Here is a 22,501-nt window from a genome sequence, read left to right as displayed (position 1 = left end):
TATCTGCTTTACTCTTCTTAAAAGCTTTTCACACATTTGATCCCACTTAATCCCACAAGGTCATTATTAAGCATCTGGTAAGAAGCTTTGAAGTGAGGCTGGACTTCTGATTCCAATGAACATGATCTAGACATTGGTTCATCTGTATTGTTAGACTGCCTGGAAATAAATGGCAACTGGGAAATGGTTCCACTGTATTTGGCAACCTGGCTAATGGAAGGGATTGGGGTTCTAATCATCTCTTTTGGATGTTTAGTAATCAAGCAAGAGAGGAGGGTTTATAAACAGATGCACATGTGGGGTTTACTTTGGAGGCCCTTTTTGGCTTCCTTGTTCCAGGATGGCAGCTCAAATGACAAGGATTCCATTTCCTCTCATCATCCTGGGCTCGTAAGAGCTCTGGGGGAGAAAGACCCCGGAATCTCCTCATGCACAGGCTGTTCCTAGCTGCCCCATGTGTGGCAGTGGTCTCTGAGGGACAGGGAGAGTACCAGAATAGTCTAAATGCTAACTTTGCCAGGCAACGTGAAGCGGTCCCCATGAAGATAGTCTCAATCTGTTCTCCAACTTGGGAACACAGAGTCCTTCTGGGGGATTCAGAAGATTGTACATGTATATGTATGAATAGTTTTTAAATGGCTTACACACACACATATATGTGAATAAGCTGTTCATGTATGTCTTGATTAATAAAGTGCATTCATTTAAAAGCATTCCTCATTTTGTAATATCTTTCCCTCATTATATTAATACTAAAAACATTAACATGAAAGGGGATGTGATTTATGTTTTCATTAAAAAGAGTCCTCACTCTTGAAAATTTTAAGATCCTTTGGAGCTCCTACTGATAGAGGGGTAGCATTTTGAGCTGCACATTTCACGCCAACAATTTCCTTTCCTTATTTCAATTGTATAAAGTACTGGGGACTTGCTTTGACTCTTTATAGAACATGTGCAATTACAGGAGTGCCTGGATGGCTCAGTCGGTTGAGCATCTGACTCTTTTGATTTCAGCTCAGGTCATTTCAGCTCAGCTCAGAGCCCGGAGCCTGTTTCAGATTCTGTGTCTCCCTCTCTTTGACCCTCCCCCGTTCATGCTCTGTCTCTCTCTGTTTCAAAAATAAATAAAGGTTAAAAAAAAAAAGACTGTCTCTCTCTCCCCCTACCCCTCTCCCCACTCACGTTTTCTCTCCCTCTCTCTAAAAAATAAACAAGAAAATGTGTGATGACAAACAACAAGTGTTATAGCTATGTACCTAGACACCTGCAGTCCTTGAGGGAGAAATTCCAAGACTCTGGTGGGTATGGAAGTATCTGAACCAGCTCTTGGCTCTTCTTCTCAGCCACATCTCTATTGAGGGTTATTTCCTAACTATCCACTTATACCTCGAGTTAAACTTATTTTCAGAATTCATTTAAGGTTTATGTCTCACTTGGTGGTCTTCTTTTTCTCAGGGGGAAAAAAAACCCAAAATATTTAGTACTTATAAAAATTTCCCACATCCAGCATGACGATAAAGGACCCACAGAGCTTAGCTGAGATGTTTTGAAATTTTTAGGTAGCCATTTGATCAAGGTTGCCATATTTACCAAGTAAGAATACAGGATGCACAGTTAAATTTGAATACCAGATAAACAATAATTTTTAGTATGAGCATGTCCCATGCAATATTTGGAAAATACCCTAAAAACGTATTTGCTGTTTATCTAATTAAAATTTAACTGGGAATTCTGTATTTTATATGGCAACTCTAAAATTGACTTGCTCCTGTACAGGTGACTTTCTGCTTGAGGATTAAAAATCCATTCTCAGTAGAGTTGCCCATTTCTACCTATCACAGACCTTCAAGGCCTCCTGCAAGCGGGTGCCCTACTGAGGCTTATACACGTAAGTGCCAAGAAAGTATTTTATTGGCATCTCAAGTACTGTTTTCTACACTGTAACGAGGAGTTACAGTTAAGAACTACTCAACCAGAAGCCTTATAAAAGCCTCCTCTGATAGAAGTTAATATGACTACATGTACATACATATTTATTTACATCTCTCCTTGTTCCAACAAAGGACCTAAGGTATCTTATTAAATACATCTATATGACATAGTTAGAAAGTTAAGTGACTAAAAGGGGTAAAGATAAAATCGGGTTAGGAAAATCAGATGAGACCAGAATGAACTTCGTATACAAAATGGACATTGCCAGGCCTTCGACAGCTGATGTGCGAGGGGGCAGCAAAGGTTCTCCTGTGACCTTTTGCAGAGCTGATGTTAGGAGGGCCTCTGCAGTCGCACACTTCACAGTGCCCATGAAATAAAGCAAACCAGTTGCTGCAGAGTCACTCAGCTATTCCTGGTTTTAACCTGAACAAGGTCCTCTTGGAGGACGGGTGTAATCCAGTGACTATTGTTCTAAGATTCTTCTAGTATAAATGTAGCAACCAATTTCTGAAACGTCAATATTTGCCAATGGCACAATCCCCAAAGCAGTTCAGAAACAGCAATTTTTCAGATGTCAAAGGGATTGCAAGCCAGTTATGTAGCTCTCTGATGACTTATCTGAATAGATAATGATAAGGATACTGATGATGATGGCAATGATCAGAATCATAATAATAAATGCTGACTACTGTTCTGTGCTAGGCAATTACGTTTAACCTGCATAATAATCCTGCGGGATAAATATTATCACCACTTGTTTTTAAGCAGGTGAAGAAATTGAGGCTCACAGTTATGTGCCCAGAATCACAAAACCAGTAAATGGCAGAGCTGTGATTTGAATCCGAGCTTGTCTGATTCTAAAAGCCAGGGTTTTTCTGAGAATGAGAAAGGGTTACATTTTTTGTGGGATTTAAAACTAACACTTAATTCTCTTTTTTCCAATTACGAAAATAATACCTATTTATTTAGAAAGTCGAAAAAGTAGAAAGCTAAAGAAGGAAAAATTACCTATACTTTCATTACCTAAAAGAAATAAAGGTCATTTATGGGCCCTGTAGATGAGTAAAAAATAGTATATACGATATAGACCTGATGATGAGGAATCATGACAGAACAAGAAAGACATTTTAAACCATAAACCCACCATTTAAAATTTTTTCTTAAAATAATTTTTTAGCCAACTTTACTGGCAAAGTAGTTTTAGAAAACCTGGACTTTTTGTTGTGCTTTGCCAAAAACTGACCCTGGACCTTCTTAACTCATTTTGTTGGTTCCCCTGTCCCTATCCCCCAAGGTTCTCTTTTTTGCTTATTTGGGAAATGAAGGGTTGGAATGTTCAAGTTTCTCAAACACTTACCCTTGGAAGTGTTACTAACTTGTCCCAACCCAGGCTGACTGAATGGAAATCTCTGGGGAGGGGCCTGGGAATCTACATTTCACAAGCTGCCTCCATGATCGCTGTTCGCCACAGGCTGAGAAACACTGAAGCACACTGTTCCTGCAGCAACAGGCCCCAGGATCCGAGGGTTCAAATTTTCCCTTGACAAGAGGAGGAGGGTTACTCCTACAAAAGGAGGTATTTTCACTGGGAAACAATCTTTCAGGTAGGTTATTCCACCTCAGCCCTGCATGTGGCTCATGGTTCTCAGCCTGTGACCATACTTCACCTGTAGGCGCCCAGATTGATGCAGCTTATTCCCAGATTGTATCTGGATCGGATGAAGCCTGGCTGAATCTCCAGTGCTCGTGTGTAGGCCTCCACAGCTTCCTCACTGCGGTCTCCGTTAGCCAAGGTTGCCCCGAGACGGTTCCATAATGAATAGTCCTGATGACAAAATTAGAACAACCAGTACGAGTCACGGTGACAGAGTATTCCCATATTTCTTGCAGAAGAAGGATGGTGGTGAAAAATTTATCCAGTGCTCATGGATGGGGACCATGACAGCGGTAAATTACTCAAATGATTTTACGGACAGCTTTGTGAAATGACTTTCATTCATCAAAGAGCAGCTATCATTTGATGCTGTCAGGTAGTTCGTGTTTCTATTTTAGGTACTCAAGTATTAACAGCCACAGAAGCATATCATTAGTACTCATCTTTTAAAACCATTGGATGCAGGCAAATAAGGTGTAGCAGAAATGTGCAAAGTGTAGCCTGCGGCAACTTATTTTTTTAACAGAGAACCTTATGGTTTCTTGTTGGGCACTTACCTCTGGCCGAACAGTTAAGGCAGCGTTAAATGCATCTATTGCTCTGTTAAATTCTCCGCTCAGGTGGAACAGTACCCCCAGACCTGTCTGTAGGTCTGGGTCAATCATATCTCCATTTTGGTGGGCAGCTTCCAGATATAATTCCTTAACTCCTTCCAAAACAGAGCTGCAAGGGAAAAAATGAGATTTATAATCCAAATAGTCTGAACATATATTATTTACTATTATGCCCACTGTTCTAAGAGAACATTACAAACTGGAAATATCTTGCTTAAAATATATTCACTTAATGAGAGGACTAATACTGCACATTAAAAAATACCTGCTGATTTTCATAACATATTTTGTCATACACAGAAACAAGACTGTATTAAGTCAAGTCTTCCCAAGGAGAGTTTCATTGACCCTGTGAGAGCCAATGTGGAAAACCCCAAGGCTCTATGAGAAAGAATTTAACATCATGATTTATTGCTGATAGAAACAAAACCCCTAGAAGAAAGGACTTCCATTTTTACTCATATCCAATTCTCAGTCTTTATGAAATGTGGTGCATTTTGTAACTTATTTTAGGTTAATTATATGTCCACAGCACTTTGCTTCGAATTATGGTACTCAGATAAACGCCTATGAGTGACTACAACGTTGATCATGTGTCCAATTGTTGGTTCTGGTCTCAGCATCAATCTTTTTAATCAGAGATGCTCTTCTAGCAGGATGTTGTCCTACAATCGTTCTGGAATGGCTGGTGGTGAGGCTCGTTAATTACCCTTAAGGTGACTAATTGTGTATATGGGTGTTTACTGCCCACGGTCGTTTAGTTAGAAGCATACCTATCAACTGGAGACTTGGACATCCTCCGGGTAAGGCCTGGAGATCCTTTCTTGCTCTTCACAAGGTATTTGTACTTTGGATTTTGCTTAATCCAGTTCTTTAGAGCTTCGCAGGCATCTTGCTGATGGCCAGTGTTAGTGTAACTTACAGCCAGAGCCATCAAAGCTTTCAAGTTGTTGGGCTGTAATTCTAAGCACCTGCATCAAGGCATAAATAAATAAGTAAGTAAATAAAAAGCCTATTTCAGATTTTTTTCTGAGACTGACTCTAACAGCTCTTTAGGAAATTTGAAGCCTTTACTAATTAAATGGTGCAAGAGCATTGTGAAGTTTATATTAAGCCCCTGGGAAATACCATATTTATCTATGTCAAAATTGGGACCTAAGTATATTTGTAAGAAAGTTAAAACTCATCTTGCTGAGTGCTAGATCTGGTAATTTAACAAATGTTTTTTAAAATGTTTATTTATTTATTTATTTTGAGAGACAAAGAGCATGCGAGCAGGGGAGGGACAGAGAGAAACTCAAGCAGGCTCCACATACTCAGCACAGAGCCGGACATGGGGCTCAATCTCACAACTGTGAGATCATGACCTGAACCGAAATCCAGAGTCAGACACTTAACTGACTGAGCCACCCAGGTTCCCCTAAATGGTTTTAAAAACTATAGAAAAGGTGGCTAATCCTTGCACAAAATTTCTTAGGACTTTATTTCATGAGGCAGGGATATCACTGTTTTAGCGCTGCTCTACTATTAATATAGTAAATGTATCCTACCCACAAAGCAAACTGATTTGAGCTAAATTTGGATATCCAAAGATGAAAGGCTGTACAGTGTTTTATAAAGGAGAGGGAGAATCCTGTGTTTCTAGACAACTGAGGTGGGTTTGCAGGAGGCACAGGCTACAGTTGCTCCCCTCACGCTATTCCACTGGCCTCTAGTGGGGGCTTTTCAAGCTTTGATGTACATGAGAATCATCTGGGGATTTGGCAAAAGGCAGATTATGTAATATAGTGGGCCTGGGGTGGGCCCAAGCCTGAGCAGGTCTGACAAACTCCAAGGTGATAATGAAGCTGGTAGTCCCTGGAGAACACTTTGAGTAGCAACCCCTAGTACCTACATCAGTGCTTCAGCGAGAGATTATATAGGTGGGGTGGTTATATATTAAGTAGGGAAAGGGGAAGTCTATTTGGTAGGGCTATTTTTTCAGGGTTTAAATAGGGGCTCTAATCAAGTAAAATGTGATGCTACGTCCAGCCAAAGTAGCCTAGACCTTTACTCAGGGGCTCGGTAGTGATACTTTGGTATTGACAGGTCATTGAAACTATCTTGGGAGATTCTCTGTAGACACAAGGAGCTAAAATTACACTGAGATTATTTTGAGTATATTTTCTCCTGAGGAAAACCTTCAAATGCTGCAGAAGGTTACAAAGTTAAGAGGAACTACATATTTAATAAGTCTATTTTATGACTGCTTTTGACATGGATACTTTCATGCCAGTGATGGTCAACTGATTTGCAGGTGACAAAACACTGTGATTTAGGAACATCATTTCTTCATGAATTCTTGTTTCCCACAGCTAAGTGTAATACGAGGCATCTCAGCACTTATCCTGGCCAAATTCTTCATAATGTACCTAAGGGTTAAAATACAAGTCTGAAACAACAGTAGTCCATTAGCCAGGGTCCACTAGGCCCGTGAGTTTGCACTTAGTTTCATGTACCTCTGGAGGGCGACAATAGCTGCTTGTTCATTTTCATTCTCTGCCTGGGTTATCCCGAGGAACTGCCATGCCTACAAAAAACAACCAAGGTCAACATTGGAAGAGGAAGCAGATTCACTCCTGTGCTTTAGATTCCTCAGTGCAGAGCAACCTGTCTGAGATGCGAGAGTCTTGTAAAAGGGAAAAATGTCACATGCATTTCTTTATCCAAAGGCTCTTCTGACATCTGGGTCAAGATCCTCTGTTATTACTTACGAATTCTCAGGATTTATTCGCCTGTGACCCATGGAAACATTTGAATATCCGAGATTTCATGATATTAGGTGTCTTAAACCCAAAAGATAAACATATAAAATTATGCATTTGTCAGGAAAAGGGGTGCAAAAATAACCCAGAAATGTAGCTGAAGAGTCTAAAGTTTATAGTAAGGAATCTCAAGATGTACAAAATGAAATCAGCTTGTAAAAATGCAAGTCTGACTGTTATTATAAGAGGTAAAGGAAATTTAGTAACTAGGGAAAAGAAAACAAAATCTTCCACTCCAATGTGTTCACTGCTCTAATATCACTGTTAAAATGCATAAGGCACATATAAAATGCAATATAATATAGACATAATTTTATAGCCTACACTTATACTTTATCATGCATCATAAACGCTTTTAATGGTTTTACAAAATCATGATACTTAGAATTTTCAATTTAAATTTTGTTGAGTGGATATTCCATTATTTACTCAACCAATTCCCTACTGCTATAAGGTTGCCCCCACCCTGTGTTATTGTCAACAATGGGACAAATGTCTTTAAGCAGGTCACATATTTCATATCGACAATGAAAGTTTTTAATATAAGAATTTCTCCCTATATACTCATAAGAACAATAATTCTCGCACCATTACAAGAGCAATCTACATGAACCAACCTCTCATTGCTGACACTGTCCTCAAATTTACTGGGGATGGGGGTGTATTAGAGTCTTAGGAATTTAAAAGGGTTTGGGGAGTGCATAGTTCTCCCACCTACAGACATTTTAAAGCAAAACTATTCATGAAAATACCTACACTCATCCTGAAATGCTGTAAGAATTATATTGGCTTTTCCCATCATGGGTTACTATTACCCATGTCATATCAACTCATAAAAAATACTGATTATTCCCACCCCCCCTCAATATTGGCACTTCTCTTTAATCTTTCAGACGTACACAGAGCAGCCCCTATTTTGAGCTCACCTTCCATACATCTTAGAATGCTTCTTAAGATTGATGAAACAGTTCTTCTCTGGGGGTTTCTTGTTAGCCTTTGAGCAGGGTGTCACTTTCACTGTTCACAAATTGCCCATTATCTTAAATTAGGGGTCTCCAAGATTCAGAGGCCCTGGGTCCTTGGTTGGGATCCATTTGTTAATCAGTGCCCTAATGTTCTCATTTTTGAATCTGAGATAATAATGTATATACGTCTTTTTTAACCTTCCAGGGTTCCAATATTTTGGTTCACAATTCCAACTCTCAGTTCAATCTCATGTCACTGTCAACGTTTTGACTAACAAGATACCAGGGCTTTAACCTAGTGATCAGTTTACTCGTCCTTCCTATACAGACTTTAAGTACAGTCAATAGTAACGATGAAGGCTAATTACTGATGTGTCAGGCACTGAACTAAGCACTTTATTTGTATGACCTAATTTAATCCTCACAACACCCAGTGAGATAGTTATTGTAATGTGATTTCCATTTTACATATAAGGAAATGGAAGCTGAGATGGTTTACATGACTTGTCCCAGATCACATGGCTCATGGCTCATGAGTGGTAGAGCAGGGATTTGAACCCACACAGGCCAGCAGAGCCTAGAAGCTTAACCACTATTGTATACTGCCATCTCAGAGCCGTGTATACCCCTCCCTAAAATTTCTGTGAATTTCTTATAAGGAAGATTCTTTATAAGGCAATTCCTGAAAATTACTCATGAACTAAAACTTTACACCTGCTGCTATCTAATTATAGGCCTTCGCAGGTTTGGAAACACGGTGGACCAAAATAGGATGATGGGAGCCTCCCTGGGTGGTCTCCTGGCCTCGGTCTCCATCACCTTCTACACCTCAGCGAAAGGGGTTTTTCAATTCAAACATGCAAATCTGATTATATCCCTCTGCCGAGTAGAGACCCTGCTTTCATGAAGTTCAGATTCCTACCCACCTCTTCCTACCTCCTCTCCTGCCATTGTCTCCTCTCCCCTCCCCACCTGGCACAGTGTTTCATGCCTCACTGCCCACTCACAGACCACTGCCTCTTAACATCTCTACTCCCCTGCTGTCTTTAATTAATCTCCCTCCTTCAAAGCTCAGTTTTGGATTTAATTGTGGGAGAAGGCTGGCTTAGGACCCTTGCTCTCTGCTCCCCTACCATCCTGTACATACTCTAACACTGCATTTCTTACACTGCATTGATTTATTTCCTTGTCTCTCCAGATAGAACACAAGTGTGTCTTTTCAATGGTTCCATTTTTTCCAGCTCCTCAATATTTGAAGCCCATGTCTGGCACAATTCTTGGGACATAGTATGTGCTCAATAAACATTGAGTGAGTAAATCAAGGGTGAGATAGGGTATGGCTCTAATCCTAGATGGAACTATACACTGGCCCCTGAAAACTATTGCTGAGCCTCTAGGTTGGCAATTTTGGTTTTTCATTTCTTGTCCCCATCCTTTTATTTTGGGCACTGTAGATACTGCAGATTTGGTTAGAGAAAGGTATACCTATTTGTAACTTTCAAACACACGGCACAGTAAACCAGGTTAACTCCTTTGAGAACCTTTAACTGAAGAAAATGCAGCCCAGTAGAACTCTGTGGCATCCTGTGTCCCTCATTTACATGTAGTCACTTTGTGAGCCTGGCAGGACGAAGGGGATAGGATACCTCTGCATCTCCAGGGTCCTGAAGAATTGCCGCCTCCATGAACAGGATGGTGACGGGCAGGTCCCCCTCCTTCAGTCTTTTTAAGCCCTCTTCAAATGCTCCCGGCCAGTCCTTGAAGGGATTTTCGGTGTGAAAGTAATATCCCTACAACGCAGAGAAGGGCCAATACAAGATCCATTGATTTATCTCTTCATTCTCACGTTCAGTAAGCTCTTTTTGAATTTGAATTTGTGTATTTATTTTAATTAAAATTAAATTTAAATTACTGGTTTTCTTTCCTTCCTATGAATGTAGTACATTCTCACTGTATACAGTTTAGATGACATTATTTTGTTATTGAATAATATAAAAAGAAGCAAAGTTACCCATAATGCTACAACCTAAATATCACTGCTGATATTCTGGAGTTTGCTTTCTCTGTTGCTCTTTTGTTCTTTTTGTTTCAATCATTTCTCCCCAAGATTTAAAAAATACAGAGTTTTGGACATATTTTTGCTAAGTGCTACCATCCGTTCCCCTCAAATGTTAATGCCACATACTGTACATCTGTGTATATGCTTTGGCCCTTTGGAGGTCTACAAACCATTCCAATATCTGAGATTTTTTTTTTTTACCTTCCTGCTCCTTGAACCAGTTTTTGCCCCATGGTGGGCCATACTGCCCCATTGAAAATGCATATTTTAAAGCTATAGATTTTTTATTTCGAAAATGTAAAAAATAAAGAATTTATAAATAATCTAATATTTTTATGAATATATAAATTAAATAAATAAGCTTATATATATATGCAGTTTTGTAGCTTGTGCCCCATTTGGTTTTTAAAATTATCTATCTTGTGCCTAAACTTATTTAATTAAGTTTCTACTGATGGACATTCAGGCTACTTTCAATTTTTTTATTATCAGAAATAAGATTAAAGTGAAGATCTCATGCTCAAATCTTTGTCTGCATATGATTATTACGTTAGGATGGACTTCTAGAGGGCTTCATTAGACTTAAGGTTATGAACTATTTTGGAGCCCTTGATGTGTATAACTGTTTTTGAGAAAGTTTGTCTCAAGTTAAACTCTTATTGGAATTATCTGAGAGAAATGATTTGTTGCAACTTTACCAGCATAGATTATCATAATGTCTTTCTAATTTGATAGATACAAATAAGCTAGTCTGTTGGTGATGCTACTAAGGTTTTAAAATACATTAAATGGAGACCTTCATTCTCCACTGGCATTGAGAAAGACAACCCCCCTTATCAAAGCCACAGGGTATGACCAGTTTATGTAGTGGTATGACAGATATGGGGTCCCGGGGACAAGAATCTCAGCGCCCAGCCATGCCTCAGGTGCACGAATTATAGCCTAGAGTCTGACAATCTGTATCAATGTCTTCTCTTCTTGCTTAGTTTTGATTTCATTGTGGAAAAGAGTTATTTTTAACAAGATAGTTCTTCGGATTTTATGAGAATGCCTGGCCTACCGAGGGACAGAGAATGGTGTGGTAAGGAAGACGTTTTAATGAATGACTATGTAGGTTGAAAATCCCCTAAGATTGGAGACTATTCATCATCATATTTACTACAAGGTAGGCATTTAATAAATATTTGTTGGATTGAACAAATGGAAGTTATCCAGAACTAAATACTATTGAGACTTCTTCTACCATAAAAAGTCCATAATACAAACATATATATGTATGTGTGTGTGTGTGTGTGTGTGTGTATCCCTTGAGTTAGAAAATTCCATATTTTTTTCTATCTTTTGAATCATTTCAATTTATTTTTGAAAATGTTTTTAAAAGCATAAATCCAAGGGCAACTGGGACATCATGGGTAATTTGGCTGGTTGTTCACTGAACTCTCACATTTGCTGGGGCTCCTATCAGGGGAATGTCTTTGAGGAATCCCCTTGGGACTGGACCTGGCTGTGTGAAGGGTATCTTTTCCATGTAGTTCTTTCGTGAGCTGTGTGAGGACCCTGTGAAATGTAGCCCTAAGCCCCCACTTCACTCCCCTGTCCATTGATACCATTTCTGTTAGCTCATCCACATGGCTCACATGAATGACTGACGAAAAACATTGTGGGATCAGCCAGTTCTTGTTCCAACCCACCCTCAATGTCAGTCAGTTCAGTAACTTGCCAGCAGTCAGGATCCAAGCTCTTGTTGACTGCCAAACCGTATTAACATTGATAAAAATAAGGATATTCCATTCCAGCTTTGCTGTCTTCACACATTGGATGATTATATTGTTTTCATCTACCAGAATTTCTTCTAGGTCAGATTGACATTAAATTGTCTGTTTAATTCTTAACATTTTCACAAAATAGTTGTTAACTAATTTATAAAAATATGGTGCAAAGAGGTTGAGAAAACTGGTCAGCATATATAAGAACAGAATTGGTCACCTTCTCACTAGCTGAGATTGTAACTTGGTTCTGGGCTTCTTGGTTCTCGGATATCCAGTTCCTCCGGGCCATTTCTTCCCATTCTGCTTGCATCTTATCCCAAAACTCTGTATCTGACTAGGAGATAGTAAAAATGAAGACAGATGGATTTAAGAACATGCTATGTCACTTGGGTTATTTCTAGGAAGACAGTTTTACTCATAGATCAAAAGGAGTTCTTAGGAGGAATAAAATGTTCAAACTGGTCACATCCAATGATACTCATGGTTGAAGAGCTTCTGGAGGGCCCTTAGTGGTCAAAGTGTTGAACTGGATTGGTTGTGACTTTCTCCAGCAGGAAAATAGTTACCATCTGAAGGACCAATATCATATATACCAAATTCAACTAAAAATCCATTACTTGAGCAGTTTCAAGTGTGGGTACCAGCCACATATTTTAGGAAGGATGGTCTTTCTTAGAGTCGCTCTCAGGATATGAGGAATTAGAGCAGTGGCTTTGGGACTGGAAGGGCAGTGACTTGGGGAGGCAGCTGGCCATGAACAAGGGAAAATAACATTAGTTAACCCTACTCTGTGCCAAGCACTGTGCTGGGAGAAAACTGAGTCTAGAGGATTATGGTCCTAAAGCTAGGATTGCACAGGATCAGAACCTCGGTCTGGCTTCTAAGCCCATGCTCATCACCTTACGGCAAGCATGGCCTCGTAGGGCTAAAACATTAAGGAGACTCTCTTTTGGTGTGAACTTAATGGAGTCCTTTTAGTTAAGGTCTTACCAATGGCAGGATGATTTTTTGGAAAATATTACTTTGTGTTTTTCTCTTTATAATTTCCTTCATGTCTTCCAAAAGGGAAACCAGGACGTTGGCTCTCCTTTACTTCAGGGGAGGACTGAAGCAGAAATTTTCTGCAAGATCTGTCCCTGGTTAGCTTCTATTTTGTTAAGCCTGGAGAGAGTACTTTGGGTGTCCTGGCGTGAGGGGAAAGGGGCAAATATTTTAGAGAACCTAAGAGAGGAAGGGGAAATTTTCAGGGGTGGGAAAATAGAAGGAGGGTGGTGGGTTCTGAGATGAATGGGAGACTAGTGCTTAGCTTTTAGGTTTTCCCCTGCAAACTGGCCTGACCTCCAAGAGGGTGCCAGAGGGTATGGCTGGGGGGCTGACTTGAACTCTGATTCCCACATGGCAGGGACATCGAGAGAAACTGGATTTCAAGGAACCACTTGGGGCTTGTCGGCTGTTAGCCATCAGCATGAACAGATGGAGGATGAAGACTCTGCCCTTGATTTCTGACACCCCATAATCCTTCCATATTTGGTGCCTGAGACTATGTTACTTTCCAGTTGGTAAGAGCGATGCTTAGACACCACTTGATTTTCTTTAAAGAAAACAAGGGATTTTCCCTTGAACATCTGAGTGTGGGACTGACATGCACGCTCTACCTGCAAATCTCAATTTCTATGATTCTAAGTCCTGTGACTTGCTGACACCTTCAGGGTTGCCCTTCACCTTTCAGTCCTTCTATCTTACCATCTTCTCTACCCTCGTGCCTGATAGTGGTTGTTCTCTGGTGGGAACTCTTCAGAGTTGCTCGAATGATAATTCTAAGCTTATTTCTTCCGGAAGTAAATGTTTCGGGATTAAGGGCCAACCCAATTTGTTTAATCCAAGGCTTCTAAGTAAGTAGTCAGTCTTGTCATTCTCCTTTATTATATCTACACTATGCCTTCCTACCACAGGAATGGGTCCTGTCCCTTCAGCAGAGGCCTCCCCTTGACGAAGGCTCAGGGCAGCAGGCACCTTGACAATCCGTGTCTGAGATGCTAGAAGCACATGGAATGGCCACCGCTCATCCAGGTTAAGGTTAGGAATAAAATCCAAAATTTATTTTTTAACAAGTCTTTTTAGTAGAATTCCAAATTGTGCAAACAGATTGATCTCCAATATACAAAAGCAATGGCTTGATAATAAACTAAAAGGACATACACTGCCATGTTAAGAGTAATCTGTCTTTGAATGAAGGGATGATGGGTGATGTTTTTCCTGCTTTATACTTTTTTGCACTTTCTGAATTTTCTAAGTATGCATTGCTGTTATAATTTTTTAAAGGTTCAAAACAACAATGAGGAAGAACAACTATCTGACCTTTATAAATACCACAAACCTGAATATCTAAGTCCTGAGGAATTTGAAAAAAATTTCGTAGACCTGGGGGTCTGGGTAGCTCAGTCAGTTAAGCATCTGACTCTTGATTTCGGCTCAGGTCATGATCTTGCAGTTTGGGGGATTGAGCCCTGCAGTGGGCTCTCAGGTGACAGCGTGGAACCTACTTGGGGTCCTCCCTCTCCCTCTCTTTCTGTCCCTTCCCTACTCATGCTTTCTTTCTCTCAAAATAAATAAATAGACTTAAAAAAATTTGGAGACTCATTTTCTTGAATAGCTTTTCAAAAATGTAGTTCAGCTTCTCTGCATAGAAACAAAGATAAATCTATCAAGTGAATTTTATAATGTTTACTGATTTTCCCAAGTCTTCTGAATGAAATAATGAAGAAGATTTTGTAACATGTACAGCTGGTTTACAAAAGGATGCATCACCTTTCCTGTAGTTTCAAATTAGAGTTGTGGATGCATAAATAAGACTGCTATAGGAAACAGAACCTCAGTTAAGGTGAGGCTGTCAGGCTCTTATTTAACGAGATACTCCAGGACTTACCACTTAGAACAAATTATGCTGACTAATTAAAGTGCACAGCACAGTTTCATTTAATTACAGACGACTACTTTTAGCACAATTTTCATCCAGTCTCAGAATCCAGATTTCATTCATGTAACTGCAATTAACACTGCTTCTTTTTTTCTATTTCTAATCAATCTTAGAGAAACCTGAAACATATTTGAATTTTAACCATTGTAGATAGGACTGAAGGGATTTCATGTATTGATGATTTTCTTAGCTGTTCTAGGATTTTGGTAGATTGTTTTTTATATTCTACAGGTAATAAGCTATCTGCCTACATCAGAAATGAGCTATTTGCAATCTACTTTCATTTTTAAAAATGATTATAACAGTGGTTGATATTCATGAAAAGCTTGGGATATGTGGTATCGTGGTTGAGAAGGGTAGCCCTCTGCTCAGGTGGAACTGGGAAAAAAATGTGGCTCCATCACTAACCTTCTGCAAGACCCTTAACTCCGCTAGGTCTCATTTTCCCTATTTTTTTTTTAAATTTTTTTTTAATGTTTATTTTTGAGACAGAGAGAGACAGAGCATGAACAGGGGAGGGTCAGAGAGAGGGAGACACAGAATCTGAAACAGGCTCCAGGCTCTGAGCTGTCAGCACAGAGCCCGATGCGGGGCTCGAACTCACGGACCGCGAGATCGTGACCTGAGCTGAAGTCGGCCGCTTAACCGACTGAGCCACCCAGGCGCCCCTCATTTTCCCTATTTTAAAAGTGAACATATAACAGTGATCTTGGTTAGTTGTTATGAGGATTAAATGAGAAAATATATCTGTGGCATGAAGTATATGGTAAATACTAAATAAGTGTAGGTGTGTTCATTAGTGTTTTTGTATCACTGAGAAAAATATAAAGAATAAAACAAAGACCTCACCTATAACCTCCAAGCCCAAATATACATCTATGAGTATCCTGGTGTTTTAATTTGCTGTAAATACGTACCCTCTTCTAGATAACTTTCCTCTATGTAAATCTTTCCCTTCTACCTAATTATTCAAAAATAGGAGCAAAGTTAAGAGATTATGGAAAAAAAAAACTGTTATGTAGCAATTAAAATGGTATTTATGAAGAGTTATTACAGCATGGAGCAGGCTTTGGGCCTTTATAAGTAGTATGATCATAATGATAGAAAACAACAACAAATACTGTGTTGGGGAAAAAAGACTGTAGAGAAATGCACCCATACTACTACTTTCATGGTTGTGAGTAATTTGTCCCATTACCATTCCTTGTATCTTACAGCATTTCCAAAATTTTCTATTGCTAGCATGTTATTTATTTTTATTTATTTTATTTTAAAAAAACATTTTTTGGATGTTTATTTATTTTTGAGAGAGAGGCAGAAACAGAGCATGAACGGGAGAAGGGCAGAGAGAGATGGAAACAGAATCTGAAGCAGGTTCCAGGCTCTGAGTTGTCAGAGACCATGATCTGAGCTGAAGTGAGAGGCTTAACTGACTGAGACACACAGGCACCCCTATTTTTTTAATATAAAGTTTATATATTTATCTTTGAGAGAGAGAGAGAGAGAGAGAGAGCAAGCAAGCAGAGGAGGGGCAGAAAGAGAGGGAGACAGAGAATCCCAAGCAGACTCTGCACCGAGCGTAGAGCCTGATGTGGAGCTCAGACTCACACACCTGTGAGATCATGACCTGAAACGAAACCAGGCGTCAGATACTTAACCAACTGAGCCACCCCGGTGCCCTGCTAGCACGTTATTTTTGTGAAAAAGTAAGATTTGGTTAAAAAATACTTCTTTTCAATTTCAATTCCTCCATGGTCTTTCTCCAAAAGACCCTACACTAGAGGCATCTCTTGCTTCTTCGAATTCCTTCGAACTAATATTCTGTATCAGTGGTTGGAAAGAAGAGATGTGTGCTTAAAGTCACCTGTACATTTTTTTTTTTTTTTTTTGTCCCCTGTAAGGTAAGAAGTCTGAATTGATTAGACACTCAGGTTTGTTTACGCAGATTGACTCGAAAGATCAGAATAAGGGGGATGGAAAGCAGGCTTCTAGTCTGTTCACTGATCTCTAAAAATTATACTTTAAAGCATTTTCCCAAGAATAAAGCTGACATTTTCTCTTTACTTTTTGACTGTAAAACTAGAACATAAAAATTTCTATAAGAACCATGACAAAATTAAATATTAATGAAATTAAAATATAAAGAGTAAAAAAAATCAGCAATTTAATTTAGAACCAGGGACTTTTAAGGAAGAACAGCATATTGCCAGCTCCCATTCACCACCCTATTTTGGTCATCCTTGAGTTAAAGCAGAGATACTTTCAATTTTGTAGTCAAACATAATGGTTGATTAGAAGGATCCTGGGGTTGTGCTGTGAAAGAACTGTTTGATGTAAGATTGAATGCCCATTGTGTCTGTGAGGAGTCTGACTTTCTTTTTCTTTCTTTAGACATCTATTGATTAACTGTCACTGGATCAAAACTTAAGCAATCCATTATCTATATGCAGAAGAAAAGAGGCATGGCAAGAAATGAAAGTCACTGTGCAAGCTTGGGTAAAATATTTGCCACAAACAGTTTTTGTTAATGTGAAATTATGTGCGGATCAGTTAGAGACCTTACTGCCCTGGGATCTAGTAGCCCAGCTTAGCAAAATGTGGCCAAAACATCTGTACTCACATATCTTATTGACTAAAAGCTAATAGTCCAAGATTCCATGTGGCTGCCCAAAGAACTACTCAACCTGGGGCTGCAAGAATAGATGGTCAGCATCCTGATGGAGGATGGGATAGAATTTTGATTGGTCAGAATTAGTTTGAGCTCTGGGTGTAGTCCTGGGGGGGCCATGTAGTGAGGGGCATTGGCAAACTGGCATCTATTCAGGCAAGAGTGAATAGGCAGGCAGGAGTAACCTGGTTTATGAAACAATTCACTGGTAAAGCAACGCTCACAGGGTGATGGAGCTGAGTAAGCAGGTTTAGCCTTGTCTTGCAGACAGAAGGACTAGGGTGAATGAATGGCAGTTCTTGGGGGGCAGATTTTAATCAAATGCCCGAAAATGTAATGGGCTGCTTCCTCCTCAGAAGACTGGGTTCCCCAACATTAGAAGTCTTTAAACAGAAGTGCAATGACCAATGTGAGAAGTGCTGTAAAGACGATTCACAGATTAGCTTGACCTAATGAATTCTATGGTCCCTTAGGACCCTGAGTGTGTCTGATCGCAACATTATCAATGAACTGACAAACTGAGTCAAACAGGAAGGCTCAAAATTAATAAAATCTCTATGAGATAAGAAAAGGGTCACGCATGCCCCTTTCTCAACCTAAATGGTATAGGGAAGAAAATCCATGGGCTTTGGCATCAAGTAAAACAGGTCGCAAAACTGGCTATGTCCCTTGTCAAGAGACCTTTGGCAATTCAGCTCAACTCTTTAACTCAGTTTCTCGTTTGTAAAATGTAGAAAGTCTCCTGAAGTGGTTGTGCAGATTAAGTGAAACAATGTATGTGAAGTGCTTAAAACTAGTAACATTAAGAACAAACGAATCAGTAGTTACTGTAATTTTATATTCATAAATGAAAAAAATTATTTCTCAGGATAGCGAGGGTGCAATAGCATAACTTGTTAACTCCGTGGTTCAGAAATGTTGAAAAACAAAAATATTGGTACTAGCACTCAACATAGATTTTCTGGTTGCCTCTGGGTTAGACACGCTTCCTTGTTTAATGAAATCGGCCATCACTGCAGAAGTTGGCAGGCACATGGCAAATAGCCTGAGGCTTTCACCAAACAATGTGGTAGCAGGCTGGCTGCAGAAATGTGGGGAGGAAAAATTGGAAATGATGGGAAGGAGAGGAAAGGAAACAGGAGGTTAGAAATAATTTAATACAAGCTTGAGGAGGATGTCAGAATCTAAGATATTTTCCTGTTCTTTCTAGTCTTCTTCCCAGGGCAAGCTGCAAAGAGGAATGGAGTATTAATGCACAATGAGGAAAACTTGTCCTTCAAATGGGTATGGTCATTTTGAAAGAGATTTTAGCATATTCATTAGCAAATGAATGCCTTTGTGGAGCCAAAGTTTGACAAGATTCTATCAGTTTGTGGCTCCATTTGGTATCTGTATTCGCAGCAAAGAACTACTCTTATAGGTGCACTGGGCCTGGAGGTTTGCAGACCAAACCTGGGGTTTGCTGCTGCTTTGGGCATAAGGTTTTGTGGGGCCGATTTCTCAGCAGGCTTCCTGGTGGCTCTTTGGGCAGCTGGTGATAGAGGACAACAGGGCTACTTTGGGATAGGCATAAGGAGATGGGAGCATGGAAGCCTGGCTGGCTCAGTTAAAAAAGAAGATGGGAGGGCTCTGGGGTTTGAGCCTTGCCTCACATCCATACGGTCACAAGTCCTGTGATAAAGGAAGTGGCATGTGGATGGATAGTTGCAGTGCAAGCCCTGACAGTTGGCTTTCTTTTTGTAAGGCAAATGCCTGACTTAAGTTTTGATTGATGAGGCATCCACTTCAAAATGGCTATCTTGATAAAAGACACCTTGCCGTTAGATCAGGAGCCAGGTCATGCATTGCCCCCTCCCCCACCCCTACTCCCAAGGCTACTTTGTTTTAGACAGCTTGGTTGATTTCAATAACTGACCATTTGGGCTGGTTGTTTTTTCCTCCTCCCAGGCTCTAAATTCCTGCACTTCTGTTTTAAATGAGTGAATGGTTTAAAACCAATGAAGAATGAGCCCTCAAAACTCTAGGTCCCCTGCCCTCAACCCCAATAAAAGCAGAACCCTGGGCCTGCTCTCTTTCTCTCTACCCATGACCTCACTGTGTGGCTCCAGGTGGGCCATGTAATTTTCAGAACTTATAAGAAACATTTTCTCTTTCAAAATTTCCTGGTGGTTATTGCTGAGAGCATCTTGAAATCATAATAAGAACCACAGGCGTTGGTCCAGCCACAGCACCGGTCATTGATAGGCTGAGACCAACACAGAACAATAATGAACTAAAGGCAGTGTGATTCAGTTCTGGGGGGGGGGGGCATTTCGTCTCCTTTGACCATGTTTACAAGCGGTGAAAAGTTACTGAGAATCTCCCTATTAGCTGTAATAAAATAAGGTATTAGAAATATGTACTAAACCCCAAGTACGTGTCTGCACTTGCATTACAGCAGCATTAAAGAATAAAACAAAAAACTTAGATGTGAGTGCTACTCTCAAGATGCTTACAGTCTAAGTAAAAGCAGAGGCAACTGTAATTCAGGATACAGTAAACAAATGGTGCAAAAAGAGATGAAATCACTTGCTCGAAGTCACATTATTTTTGTTAAATGAAAGAGCCAGAATTTTTTTTTTTTGAGAGAGAGAAAGAGAGAGATAGCTAGAGAGCGCAAGCATGTGCGAGTGGGGGAGGGGCAGAGGGAGAGGGAAAGAGAATCTCAGGCAGACTCCACATCCAGCATGGAGCCTGATGCCAGGCTCGACCTCAGGACCATGAGTTCATGACTTGAGCTGAAGTTAAGAGTTGGATGCTTAACCGACTGAACCACCCAGGTGCCCCTCATTCTTTCTTTTTTCTGGAAGATTGCATCTTCCAAATTGGCTAAAATGGTATTTCCGGTCCCCCATCCTCTTCAGAACCTTGCCACCCTCCTTTAAGGAGGTGGAGTCACTTGCCTGTCTTTGAATACTTGCTTTGACAAATAGAATGCAGCAGAAATGACGTGCTGTGACTTTTGGGGCTAGATCCTACAAGGTGATGCAGGTTCTGCCTGCTTCTCCCTTTTCCTCTTGGCAAGGAAAAGGGTTCACGTTAGTCAGGGAGATAACGGACTCTTTGGGAAGGTTGCAGCTGTAAGTGGGAGGCTGAAGCTGTGGCAGGGTTTGGAAAAAAAAATGGATAAACATATTCTAGACCTGCCTGGGTTAGGTGCATAAGTGGAGTGTCACAACTTTCTGATAAGGCCCCAATAAAAAGTCAAAGACAAAAATCCTTGGCAGTTACCCAGTTGGGACCCCTCTCACTCTTGAGAGCTTTGTACTTTCCTCAATAAACTCTATTGTTTCGCTCACTCTGTTGTCCATGAAACTCATTCTTTGACTCTGTGAGACAAGCACCAGCACCTCTCCCACACTCTTGTAACCCTGTCAGGACAGCTCACTCCTGGAATCTAGCTATCTAGATGGCTAGATATCTAGCAAGGAAGCCCAGGCCTCAAAGAAAGGTCACATGTAGGTGTTCTAAGCCATTGCAGCTAAGGTGTCAGGTGACTATTGGCATAAGCCTGACGTTTGAGTGAGAATGCCTTTGTTTGTTTATTTGTTTTTTTTTTAAGATTTTATTTTTAAGCAATCTCTAGATGCCATGTGGGGCTCAAACCCACAGCTCCAAAATCAAGAGTCACATGCTCCACTGACTGAACGAGCCAGGTGCCCTGAGAATGCCATTGGATGGTTCCCATCCCTCACCATCTCCACGAGGCTTTGAGTCACACCGACATGTAGTGGAATAAAGATGAATCATGCTCTCTGAGACTTACCCAAACTACAACTTTTGAGCAAAATAAATATTGCTTTTTTTAAGCCACAAGTGTTGGAGTAATTTATTACACAATCATAGTAACTGGAACATACTTTAGGTTGGAAGACTGGAGCACGGGAGGAAGACTAGATGTAGAGAGTGACCTTAAAGGGTTGGCAGGAGAATGAAGTGTGGTAGCATTTCCCCAAAGAGTATTCTAGAAACAAAGAGTTCTGTAGTCAAATGAGCTTGAGAAACCTTAGATTAACCCAGAGGCTGCCAATTGGTGGCCTAGGGGCCCAATCTAGCCAAGAGACATGTTTTTTTCCCCACTCAAACTGGATGTAAAATTTCCATCAAAACCCAGATTTCAGACATCTCATGAAGATATGCTAATATTAGGCCCACGTGGACCAGAAGCAGCAACTGTCAGGTGGTACGTGTAGTTTCCACTTCATCACAGCCACCACCAGATCACTATCTTTACCCACCTGGCTCCTGGAAGTAGCTTGTTTGCAACTTCTGGACAAAAGTGAACGCGTTCCTTACTGCATGACTTCCCAGGATGTTCATATGCTAATGTACATTTTAAATCTCTCAGCGGGGATGTAAACAGTAGTCACTAAATGTATTTACCTTGAAACTCTAAGTGTGCATCTGTCATTAGGGTTCTCTAGAACACAGCTTGGAAAATGCTGATGTAGAGACTCAGGGCATCTGAAGTTCTACAAAAACAGAACTCTTTGGTGGGATAAATTCGGTATATCCTGAGAAGCTCAGGGGTAGGAATTTACCACATATAGTTTGTTTTCATGTGACTTTTTCCAGTGAAACTTATCTCCAATTAGCCAGCAGGTTCTCTAATCCTCACATCTGCTGTGTGAATCAGAATTCTTCAAGAATCTGTCATTGTTATTGTTCCAGAAGAGGAAATGAAACCCAGAATGTGGAGGGAAGAATTAAAATGCTTTTTGTCTGTTTTTTTTTTTTTTTTTTTTTTTTCTTTTTTTTTTTCAACGTTTATTTTATTTTTGGGACAGAGAGAGACAGAGCATGAATGGGGGAGGGGCAGAGAGAGAGGGAGACACAGAATCGGAAACAGGCTCCAGGCTCTGAGCCATCAGCCCAGAGCCTGATGCGGGGCTCGAACTCACGGACCGCGAGATCGTGACCTGGCTGAAGTCGGACGCTTAACCGACTGCGCCACCCAGGCGCCCCCCTTTTTGTCTGTTTTTAAGAAGACAACTCATTTGATGAGTTTATCATTTCA

At 40.3% G+C, this 22,501-nt stretch overlaps 1 protein-coding gene across 9 annotated transcripts in view; it reads right to left on the bottom strand.

Annotated features, from left to right (window-relative positions):
• PEX5L (peroxisomal biogenesis factor 5 like) overlaps positions 1–22,501 on the bottom strand; it is a 228,911-nt gene that overhangs the window by 8,713 nt on the left and 197,697 nt on the right. For all 9 annotated transcript variants that reach the window (XM_043594842.1, XM_043594839.1, XM_043594841.1 and 6 more), the window contains 6 exons: positions 12,018–12,134; positions 9,619–9,762; positions 6,702–6,772; positions 4,977–5,174; positions 4,147–4,312; positions 3,603–3,760 (listed from right to left, as the gene is read on the bottom strand). In XM_043594842.1, coding sequence (XP_043450777.1) covers positions 3,603–3,760; positions 4,147–4,312; positions 4,977–5,174; positions 6,702–6,772; positions 9,619–9,762; positions 12,018–12,134 — 854 coding nt within the window. The remainder of the gene's footprint in view (positions 1–3,602; positions 3,761–4,146; positions 4,313–4,976; positions 5,175–6,701; positions 6,773–9,618; positions 9,763–12,017; positions 12,135–22,501) is intronic.

The sequence above is a fragment of the Prionailurus bengalensis genome, chromosome C2 (assembly GCF_016509475.1).
Source record: "Prionailurus bengalensis isolate Pbe53 chromosome C2, Fcat_Pben_1.1_paternal_pri, whole genome shotgun sequence".
In the NCBI taxonomy this organism is placed as follows: Eukaryota; Metazoa; Chordata; class Mammalia; order Carnivora; family Felidae; genus Prionailurus; species Prionailurus bengalensis.
This window is presented reverse-complemented; position numbering and strand designations above follow the sequence as displayed.